We start from the raw sequence: 11,081 nt of genomic DNA, 5'->3' as shown, positions 1-11,081 counted from the left end.
CCCACCTCAGCCTCCCAAAGTGCTGGGATTACAGGCTTGAGCCACCGCACCCGGCCGCCCACGTGTAATTCTTATGCCCTTGAAAGTCTCTTCTGCAACTAACCTCTGCCATAGCCTTACCTCGGGCCCCATTCAGCTGTCTTTCCAGTGGATCCCTGGAGCCCCATGTGGCCCAGAGAGGTTCTGGGGTTGTGGAGTATAGTGGAGCCCACAGACAAGACTTGGAGCCCTTTCTCTTCCCAGCCCCACATTCATGTATTTTATGTATTTGTGAATAAGCATATGATTTTAATTGAACAAAAGATCTGTTGCTTAAAAAAAAAAAAAAAAGCTGAAAACCATTGTCTTTATATTTTTTATTTTTTGAGACAAAGTCTCACTCTGTTGTCCAGGCTGGAGTGCAGTGGCGCCATCTCGGCTCACTGTTGCCTCTGCCCCTGAGGCTCAAGCAATCCTCCCACTTTAGCCTCCCAAGTGGGCGGGACCACAGGTGCACACCACCATGCCCGGCTGATTTTTGTGTTTTTAGTAGAGACAGGGTTTCAACATGTTGTCCAGGCTGGTCTCGAAGTCCTGAGCTCAAGTGATCCACCCTCCTCGGCCTCCTAAAGTACTTGGATTACAGACGTGCGTCACTGCGCCCGGCCAAAACAATTGTCTTTGATAACAACAGAGTTAGAACAATTTAATGGCTAAACTGGGGGTTGCAAATTCAAATGTTTGCAGTTAATTTAGATAGATGAGACAATGAAGAGAGCGAGAGGTTCTGGGAAAACGTGAGGGGAAGGGCTGAAGCCACTTACTGCTATAGAAAATAGAAAAATATAACGCTAGTGTGGCCAGATCTCTTGATTTTTTAAGAGAAGGTGGAAATCAAGATGTATATGGAATCTGGATTTTTATGTGACATGTGAGATTTGGATGTGAGAGGCAGTGTAGTATAGTGGCTGACAGCATGGACTCTGGGGCCAGTCTACTTGAGTTTGAATTCTGGCTTTGAATCTTAGTAGCTGTGTGACCTTAGGCAAGTTACCTTACCTCTCTGTTTTAGCTTCCTGATCCACACAATAGGGATACTAATAGTCCCTGCCTTCTGGGGTTGTTATGAAATATAAATAAGTTAACGCATGTACAGTGCTTATGACAGCGGCCCTGTTTAGCTACATAAGTGTAGCCTAAATGTCCTACATGTATATACACACAGCCCTACACAGACCAAGTGGCCCTGTTTAGCTATATACATATAAGCTAAAGGCCCACAGCACGGTGTAGGTCTTATAGGATACTCTTTAAATTAATAGTGGGCAACCTCTGGCTTAAACCCATTCTTTCTGTAGGTGAACCATTAAGTAGTCCGATCATACAATCTATCACCTAAATCTATCACTCTGGAGAGAAAGTGAAAGGAGGCTCTATTACTAGTCATGCTGAGACAACAGGTGAGCATCACACTGTCCCGGCCAAACTGGTCTCCCTGCTCCTAAGTGCCATCTTTGTACAGGAAAAAACCAACAAGTAGCTTTTACCAATAAACTTCCGAATGCCAGGCCATGCACATGTGCTTTACGTGGAGCGGTGTGTGGAATCTTCACAGCGATCCTAGGAGGTGTCATTATTCATATTATTATTGTTATTATTATTTTTTACTGATGAGGAAACTGAGGCACAGAGAGGTTAAGGAATTTTCTAAAGCCACACTGTGGTGGAGTCAGTCAAGTTCCAGAGCCTTACCTCTTAGGTGTGCCATTCTATCCCGTGGGTGCAAAGCAGCGGTAATAATGTTGAACCTCTCACACCTGTAATCCCAGCACTTGGGGAGGCTGAGGCAGGCGAATCACATGAGGCCAGGAGTTCGAGACCAGCCTGACCAGCATGGAGAAACCCCATCTCTACTAAAAATACAAAAATTAGCCAGGCATGGTGGTGCACGTCTGTAATCCCAGCTACTTGGGAGGCTGAGGCACGAGAATCGCTTGAACCTGTGAGGCGGAGGTTACAGTGAGCTGAGATCGGCCACTCCAGCCTGGGCTACACAACGAGATTCTGTCTAAAAAAAAAAGAATGTTGAACCCTTTTCTCAAAGGGATCATTGAGACCCAGGATGGTGTGGCTCTTGGCTCAGGCCACTGCTTGGCACGGCAGGACTGTGCTGGGAGTACAGGAGAGTCCCAGGTGCTCCTGCCACAGTGGGCTGATATTTCACAGCACCTCACAGTGTGTGACAAGGAGCTGCACACTTGGGGGTTAAATACCAGATTGGTGCCAAGTGCACTTCATCAGGTTGCTGCAGCCAGTTCTAGGGCAGCTTATGAGTCTTATGTGCAGCTGGTGAAAGTAGATCCCTGTCAGCCACCTAAACCTGACACCTCCTTGGCTGGTGTGTTACCCCAGACCCACACACTGAAAGGACAGCTGAGGACATGGTCCTAGAGAACGCTGGAACAGCCAAATAAGAGTGTCCACCTATAGCACCAGCTTTGCAGAGCTCCAGGTGTGGCCCTTTAAGCAAGGGTGAAGAAGAAAGATCTGCCCTCGTGAAAAGTGTTGATGCTGGGGCTGAAGTGTTCAGACAGTAGTTTTAGAGAAAAAAGAATACTCCAACATAAAAGTGAATATGAAATGCTTTTGAGTGTCAAGTGTCCTTGCCAGGTGGATAACAAGGACTGGGAGGGTCGGTAGTAATGAGGACCACCTGGCAGTGACAGAGGGTGACCGAGGGCTGGGGGGATACCCCAAGGGGGATCCCAGGCTCTGAAAGGTACCTTGCCATTCCATCTACTTCAGTAATAGCATGCGCATGGGATAGATAATAAAATCTGGAGGGGAAAAAATGCTCGCTGTGTTGTCAATAACAGAGCGATTTCTGGTTCTGACCAATGTCATTGACTTATCACTCTTGACCCAAATGGAAATGCCTCCATGGGAGGTAAGACCCAAGTTTATCCTTTACTCCACCTTGGTCTCCATTTGCAAAAGAGCAAGACAAGTTTTTCCATCAGATGAAGTTAGAAAATATCAGCCAGTCGTTGCAGAATGTCACAAATATGAATTATCATTTCCAATGGAAAGCCTATGCTTTCTTCTAAGCTACAGAGCAGACTAGTTAGGTCTCAGTGGTCTCAGTATCCTGCTGAAGTTCAACCTAGGAAACTTATTGAGGGTCCAGGGCCTTCCCATTTAGTATTTCATTTTATTCTTGAAAAAGAAAATGCTCCTAATCATTGCATTCACTAGATTATTTCTGGTAAAAAAAAAAAAAAAAAAAAAACCCAACTCTGGCTAGCTTAAGCAAATGGGATTTATTAGAAGGATCCTGGGGCAGCTCACAAAACCCAAGGAACTATCCAGCAACCATGACTTGGTGAGGTTTGTGCCCCTTCTCCAGGGCAGCTCCCTGGCTCCAGCCTCTGATCTCTTGATTCCAGATTCCTGGAGAGAGAGAACCTGGCTGGCCCAGTTAGGTCTGGTGTCGAAGAGGGAAGGGTTATGCAGTACCAACACTGGGGGCCACCACTATGTATCAACCAACCCCCCACCACCAAGTAGAATTCCTTTTGCACTGGACAACCACCACTATAACCATAATATTGATTTATGCTGTGCTGTTATCTGCCCCGTGGCTGCATGGCAACTGTGTGAAGGTCAAGGAACTCCTCTGGGACAAGCCTGAGGACTGTTTGACTTAGGACAGTCCATCTGGCTCACATCGATGCCCGAAACTGACCAGAACCAACCCACTCACTCAGCTTCCATCGAGAGGTTTGAGTAGTGTTACTAACCCCAAGAGAGGAAGGAAAGAAGGGGTGTGGGCATCCTTGTCTTGAACACGTGAATGCCTGTCAGAAGGGGCCCTATCCATGGGAGCACTGGGGCATTTTTGTCCCATGGGTTTAAGTCTTGAGTTTTACTTGGGATCTTCAGATGAGCATAACTCTAACTCTCTGTCCAAGGGAATGTGCCCTGAAAGCGTCAGTGTCTCCCCAGTCCCAGGAAGGAGAAAACAATGGATGAGGGAAGGCCACCCTGAGCAAAGAGGTCCCCCTGGTTCCCAAACACGAACTCCTGCTCCCGTGTAACTTTTCTCTCACTGTCTAGCAGCAGGCTGAGGGATCCTGCTCATCCACCTTTTAATTAAGGAAAGCAGAATTTCAGCTGAGAGACTGGGAAAGCGAGAAGGATTGATCAGTTCACTGGTAAATATCCGCTAGGGTCCAGGCTGAGGGGAGAAGGTTGAATAGCCAGAGAAGAGGCCAAATCCTTAGAGAGGAGGTTGGGCTGGAGCTTGGGAAGTGAGGGGCACTGGGCCTGTCCAGCCTCGTGGAAGGCGCGGCTGGGATGCAACGTCTCTGGGACATGTATGAAGCATCTGTGTTACTCTGGGGCAAGGCAGGCTGGGGAAGGAAGTAGTGGTCCCAGCTAGGCTGTGGCACATGGTGTTAGACATGAGAGCGAGATGCATGAATTTGCTCTGCTTCTGCGGGTCCTCCGTGTGATGGTGTACAGTTGGGCAACAGACAGTGGTGCCCTGGCAGGGGGAGAATGGGAGCTGACATCCAACGCACACTTCACTTACCAAGCCATGAGCTTGAGAAGCTGCAAAGAGATGCTGTGTAGGTTGTGGGCTCGTGAGCAGCTCTTTAGTCTTCAGCTTAGATCTGGTACCTAAAGAGCCTCCACGTACAAGAACTTCGGTCCCTTTGCTTGGCCCACTTGGTGTAACTTCCAGAATTTCCATGCTTCTCAGGCCTGAGTGACACACTTCTACTGGCAGCAAGACAGAATTTTTATGTTTTTAAATTTTCTTTTTTTTGAGCCAGGACCTTGCTCTGTCGCCCAGGCTGGAGTGCAGTGGTGCCATCTCAGCTCACTACAGCCTCAACCTCCCGGGCTCAAGCGATCTGCCTGCCTCTGCCTCCCGAGTAGCTGGGACTACAGGTGCATGCCACCACACCCAGCTAATTAGAAAAGAAAAATTTTAGTAGAGACAAGGTCTTGCTCTGTTGCCTAGGCTGGTCTCAAACTCCGGGGCTCAAGTGATCCTCCCGCCTTAGGCCCCCAAAGTGCTGGGATTACAGGCGTGAGCCACTGTGCCCAGCTCACAAGATAGAATTTTGAAAAATGTATCTTGAGCCTCTCTTTCTCTTTCTAGTTCTTTAAGATTAAAGAAATCAAATAAGGTGATAGCCCTGAAGCCCTTACAGGCAGAGGTGTCCTGGACTGTGGGTGAGGAGGTATTTGTCCCCAGCCAGAGATATTCTGAGTGGGGAGAAACGTTCTCTATTGATGACACAGGGTGGGCCCTATGGGAGCAGCGGCATGGCCCCGCCTTCAACCCAGTGCTGAGAGGAAAGGGGCCTCGGGAAGGGGAGACTGAAGCCAGGACAGGGCGGAATGCTCAGAAAGAATGACAGTGGAGCCGCTGCCCTCCTCGGACACCCTCCATCAGGACAAAAGAGCTGGGCCTCCACTCCCTCAGCAGAGAGGACAGCAGCCACGGGCTCTTCACGTGGCCCATGCACTCAGGATTAGGGAGCTGAGAGTTGCCTTGAAAATCTTTACCCTGACACTCTTGAGCCACTTGAGATGGGCACTTGAAGCCTGGCCTGTGTGCAGTGTGTGCACAATTCTCTAAGTGCACAAGTGGCCTTGATGCCATGTTCATAGTAGGGACATGGCACCTACATCTCCCCTTTCTCTCTGGCCGAGCAGATGCAGGAGCTGGAGCAGAGGCTGCTGGAGGCAGAGCAGAGAGCAGAGAATGCTGAGACCCAGGTAACCAGGGGAGGGGATTGGTGGGAATATGCAAGGGATTGACTGTCGGCCCTTCCAGGCCCTTCCCATGGACACAGGTGGACACACACATCACCAGCAGTGCTGTGTTATACCTGAACAAATGAGTGTGCATGGAGCTTTCTGTGGGAATGGAGTCTTTGGGTAAAGATCCATATAGCAACTGGGTATAGTATTCCAAATAGGCTAGACTATGCTATGGTAACAAATTAAGTCTGAAGTCTCAATGGTTTATCACATTTAGTTCTCACTCATGGAACCTGTCCATTGAGGGTTAGCCAGTGATTCCGCTTCCACAGTCACTCAGGAATCCAGGTTAAAGGAAGCTCGCCTATCTTACAGCTGGACCACTTGGAATACACAGCCTTCTTGGTTGCCATGGCAAAGAAAGAAAGCTGGATGTTTGTGTACTAGCTTTTACTTATTTTTAAAATTTATGTATTTTTATTTTTTATTAGAGATGGGGTCTTGCTGTGTTGCCCAGGCTGGTCTCAAACTGCTGGGCTCAAGCTATCCACCCACCTCAGCCTCCCAAAGTGCTGGGATTACAGGCATGAGCCATGCACCTGACCTTATTTATTTACTTACTTACCTACTTACTTATTTACTTATTTATTTATTTATTTATTTATTTATTTATTTCTAGAGACAGGGTCTCACTATTTGCCCAGGCTGGTCTGAACTCCTGGGTTCAAGCAATCCTCCTGCATCAACCTCCCAAAGTGCTGGGATTACAGGTGTGAGCCGCCACACTCACCCTGCACCAGCTTTTAAATACTTCAGTCCAGCCAGGTGCAGCAGTATGCACCTATGGTCCCAGCTACTTGGGAGGCTGAGGCTAGAGGATCCCTTGAGCTCAGGAGTTTGAATCTAGCCTGGGCAATATAGCAAGATCCTGTCTGTTTTAAAAAAATTTTAAATAAATAAATATATACATACATACTTGAGTCCAGAAATGATGCACCATTTCCACTTGGACCCCATTGGTTGGATCAATGACATGGCTCCATCTAGCTGCAGGAGGACTGAGAAATATGAGGCAGCACATGGCAGTCCAGTGAACAGTAAATATCTCTACCATGGTGGGGTTGGGACAGTTGCTCTCCTAGGCTGTTTGTCCTGCTCATCTCATTCCTACTGGGATCCACAGAGGTCAATGGCACAAGACCAGCTGCTTTTTCCACTTACCGTCTCCTCTGCCCTCCTCATACCCATCTGTCCATTACTATGACCTAGAGTAGCCAAAATGAGTTTCTTCTTTGTTAGTCCTTCTTTTGCTCAGATTGGAGCTTTATAAATGATAATTGGATTAATTGGCTCAGACTGCCCTGGGTAAGGGCTGTGCCTGGGAGTCACAGCATGGGGCATCAGAGGGTGTCCCATCCCACGTTACTGGCCACTGCACACCCCGTGTGAATGATGGGAGATACTATGAGATCGTTGTACTTTTCAGGTGGGTGTCATGGAAGAGAAAGTAAAACTGTCCAATCTGAAGAATGTGGACTCTGGGGGGAGCCTGCACCGGAAATACCAAGAATTGCTGAAAGCCATAAAGGGCAAAGATGAGCTCATCAGCCAGCTGGAGGCTCAGCTGGAGAAGCAGGTAAGGGCTCATGCGCAAGGGAGCACCATGCCCTCTTCGACATCTGTCCCGCTGGCCCCCAGCTTCCTGAGCTGGTCTACTCAAGCCCTCGAGTGCTGGGGAACTCGCTCCCTCCTGAGCCTGTTCTTTTATGTGGAAATTTCATTATAGGAAGGGCTGTTCCTCCCACATCTGCTCATTAGAAGCCAAGCAGGGGATAGAGTAGAACAAGGAGCTTGGAGGCAGACTGATCTGGGTGTGAAGCCCACCTCTAGCACTTGCTGCTTCTGACAGTGGGCAAAGCTTTTAAGCCACTGATTCTTATTTTATACATTTATAAAAGAAGGGTGGAAACACCTCATGGGGCTGTTGGGAGAAGCATCCTGTGTGACCTGTGCCTAGCGTCAGGCATGTGGTCAGTACTTGGTAAGGAGAGCTTTTCTCTCTCCATTCTGGCCTTGTCGTGCCCTGCCAAGATGAGACACTTGATACTTGGCTGTAGTATGATCAGAGCTGCGCAGAACTGGATGGTCAGTCATGGCCAGCTGGTTGCCCAAAGTTTCTCAATGAAGCTGAAGAGGCAGAGACCAAAGTTGTTGCCTCCTCAGAAAACCAGGGTCTTCCCTCCTGAGCACATGGGAGCCCAGGAGAGGCCACTGCCCAGCATTTCAGCTCCACTCGGCACCTTTGCTCCTGAGAGGACTTCTGGAACATCCCCCTGCCAGTTCCTGTGTCCTGCCTTCTCCCCTTCACAATCTCACCAACTCCATCCCAGTTCTGTCCCTTTCCTCTGCCACTGACCTTACCTACCCAGCTTTCCCCTGGTGCCAGAGTGCCATCATTTCCAACTAAACACCTCACAGTCTGGACAGATGACTTTTAATTTCCTACACATGCCTTCTCCGTGTAGGATCCTGATGGTGCCTTCCAACCATCATGGGCAGATTCATGTTTATCCATCAGCATTCATCGAATAGGCCCTTAATGGAGGTGACTTTGTATGCTGTGGGTACCATGTGTTCCTGAAAAATGATGGAAAAATAGAATTTTGACACATGGAATCTCTGACCAATTCTTCCGTTGATTTTAGACATACCTTCTCTTCTGAGTAGCTCATAGTTAGAAGCAGCAGCATCTGGGGGTTGGTGGACAAAATGACTCTTGCTAAAAGCTCCTTAGGTCAGAAAAAAAGTCATTTTACAATCGGAATCAGTAGGTCAAGATCATAAAAGAAAGGGCACTGTTTTGTGAGTCAAGAGACCTGGTTTTAGTCCCAGCTGTGCCATGAATGGACAGAAGCAAGTCATTTGTTGCCATAGCCTTAGTTGCCACAGAAGTACAAAGACAGTATCAAACCAGGTCAGGGTCGGCCAACTTTTTCTGTAAAGGTCCAGGTAGTAACTATTTTAGGCTTTGTGGGCCATAGGTCCCTGTTGCAACTGGTCAAAGCTGCTGTTGTAACATGGAAGCAGCCACAGATAATACATAAATGAATGAGCATAGCTGTATTACAGTGCAACTTTATTGACAAAAACACGTCTGGTTGGGGGCAAGCAGATGGAGGACTGGATTTGGCCTGAAAGCCATTGTTTGCCACACCTTAAACTAGATGACCTTTAAGGTCCTTCCAGCTCTGAAATACTGAGAGTCTGATGTCTGACGCTGGGATTACAGGCGTGAGCCACCGCACCCGGCCAGGCTGCTCCTCTTTAGATGCAAACCTTTTCAATCATCTCCTCTTTTGACTATTTTGATGGAAATACCTCAGCTATCTGCAATTTCACCTTATTTTTTAACTATAAAGGTAATACATACAAGCTTATAGTAAAAAATACAAAAACAGCCAGAGGACTGTAAAACGACAAGTCACCTCTCTCTCCCTCCCCAATCCTTGATTTCCACTCCTCACTGTTAATGTTGCTTGCATATGGAAGCACAGCGTTCTCCTTCCATGTCAGGGATGTGCCATGTTTATTCAGCCAACCCCTTAGTGGTGAACACTTAGACTATTTCCAGTTTTGAGTTTTTAAAATTTGTGTTACCTTATCAAATAATACTGCAACAAACGATTTCTGCTCACTGGCTTTGCGAGGTCAGTGGCACGCACACTTGACGTTTCTTCTCGGAGTCTCCCACCTCCAGTCAGTCACTCTCCTGGTGACTGTTGGGATTCACAGAAGGCCCTCTCTTTCTTGCAGAAGCAGATGAGAGCAGAGGAAGCAAAAACTGTTCAAGAAAAAGCTGCAAAGATCAAGGAATGGGTGACACTCAAGTTGGCAGAGGTGGGTTGGAAACTCATCTTGGCGGCCTTCCCTGACCCCCGGAGTTTCCTACCCCCTTCTGTCTGGAGTGCCTCGGCTGACCTTTGTTCTGTCCAGCACTTATTCTGCATTCAGCCTCCATGCTGAGACACTGTGGTTTACTTCCCCTTTCCTTTTGTCTTGGTTGGGTCTCCCTGGAGCTCCTGACTAGCTTGGTGCTGGATTTAAGTTTGGGAGAAGGAATGTGTCTTACTTTTGAAAAGCCCCCTCAGTTTCTTTCTAGGAAGCCCACACAGGCCATCATCCACTCTCTCCACTTTCTCTTTTATTATTTATTTATTTATGAGATAGAGTCTCACTCTCTCGCCCAGGCTGGAGTGTAGTGGTGCAATCTCAGCTCACCGCAACCTCCGCCTCCTGGGTTCAAGGGACTCTTGTGCCTCAGCCTCCCTAAGTATCTGGTGTTACAGGCGCGCGCTACCACGCCCAGCTAATTTTTGTATTTTTAGTAGAGACAGGTTTCACCGTGTTGGCCAGGCTGGTCCCGAACTCCTGACATCAGGTGATTCGCCCACCTCGGCCTCCCAAAATGCTGGGGTTACAGGTGTGAACCATCGCACTGCACTACTTTCTCTTTCATCCTCTTAGTTCTTTTTAACTATTTGTATGTGTGTGGTAAAATATACATAAAATGTACCATTTAAGTGTACAATTCAGTGACATTAAGTACCTTCACAGTGTTGTGCAGCCATCACTGCTATCTATGTCTAAAACTTTTCATCACCCCAAACAGAAACTCTGTACCTGCTAAACACTAACTTCCCATTCTCTCTTCCCCCAGCTCCTGGTAACCTCTATTCCACCTTCCTTTTCTATCTTCCATTTTTGTAGTTTATCACATGCTGTACCTTTGTTTAGGAAACTCAGAACTTGAAGCTACAGTGCTACAGCAAACAAACAGAAAACAACCTCCTTCTAAATAAAAGGAGTGGGAATTGCAGTTTGGAAAAGGTCGAACATACTTTTTTTTTTATTTTTTGAGACAGAGTCTCGCTCTTGTTGCCCAGGCTGGAGTGCAATGGTACAATATCAGCTCACTGCAACCTCTGCCTCCTGGGTTCAAGCAATTCTCCTGCCTCAGCCTCCTGAGTAGCTGGGATTACAGCTGGGATTACTAGCCACCATCCCTGGCTAATTTTTATACTTTTAGTTGAGACGGGTTTCATTATGTTGGCCAAGCTGGTCTTGAACTCCTGACCTCAGGTGATCCACCCACCTCAGCCTCCCAAAGTGCTGGGATTACAGGCGTGAGCCATCACGCCTGGCTGACGAACATACATCTTTTCCTCTGTGCTCCCCACACAAGTGGTTCACACCTGCAGGAGGGTATCGGCTCATTTTGCCTTCTATCCCCTTCTTTGGAGGCATATCTCAGGTCACCTGCTAGG

At 47.8% G+C, this 11,081-nt stretch overlaps 1 protein-coding gene across 1 annotated transcript in view; it reads left to right on the top strand.

Annotated features, from left to right (window-relative positions):
* PLEKHH1 (pleckstrin homology domain containing, family H (with MyTH4 domain) member 1) overlaps positions 1 to 11,081 on the top strand; it is a 56,370-nt gene that overhangs the window by 16,943 nt on the left and 28,346 nt on the right. The window contains exons 3-5 of the mRNA XM_011949735.1: positions 5,710 to 5,772; positions 7,244 to 7,393; positions 9,571 to 9,654. Coding sequence (XP_011805125.1) covers positions 5,710 to 5,772; positions 7,244 to 7,393; positions 9,571 to 9,654 — 297 coding nt within the window. The remainder of the gene's footprint in view (positions 1 to 5,709; positions 5,773 to 7,243; positions 7,394 to 9,570; positions 9,655 to 11,081) is intronic.

The sequence above is a fragment of the Colobus angolensis genome, unplaced genomic scaffold (genome assembly GCF_000951035.1).
Source record: "Colobus angolensis palliatus isolate OR3802 unplaced genomic scaffold, Cang.pa_1.0 Scaffold3, whole genome shotgun sequence".
Lineage (NCBI taxonomy): Eukaryota > Metazoa > Chordata > Mammalia > Primates > Cercopithecidae > Colobus > Colobus angolensis.
This window is presented reverse-complemented; position numbering and strand designations above follow the sequence as displayed.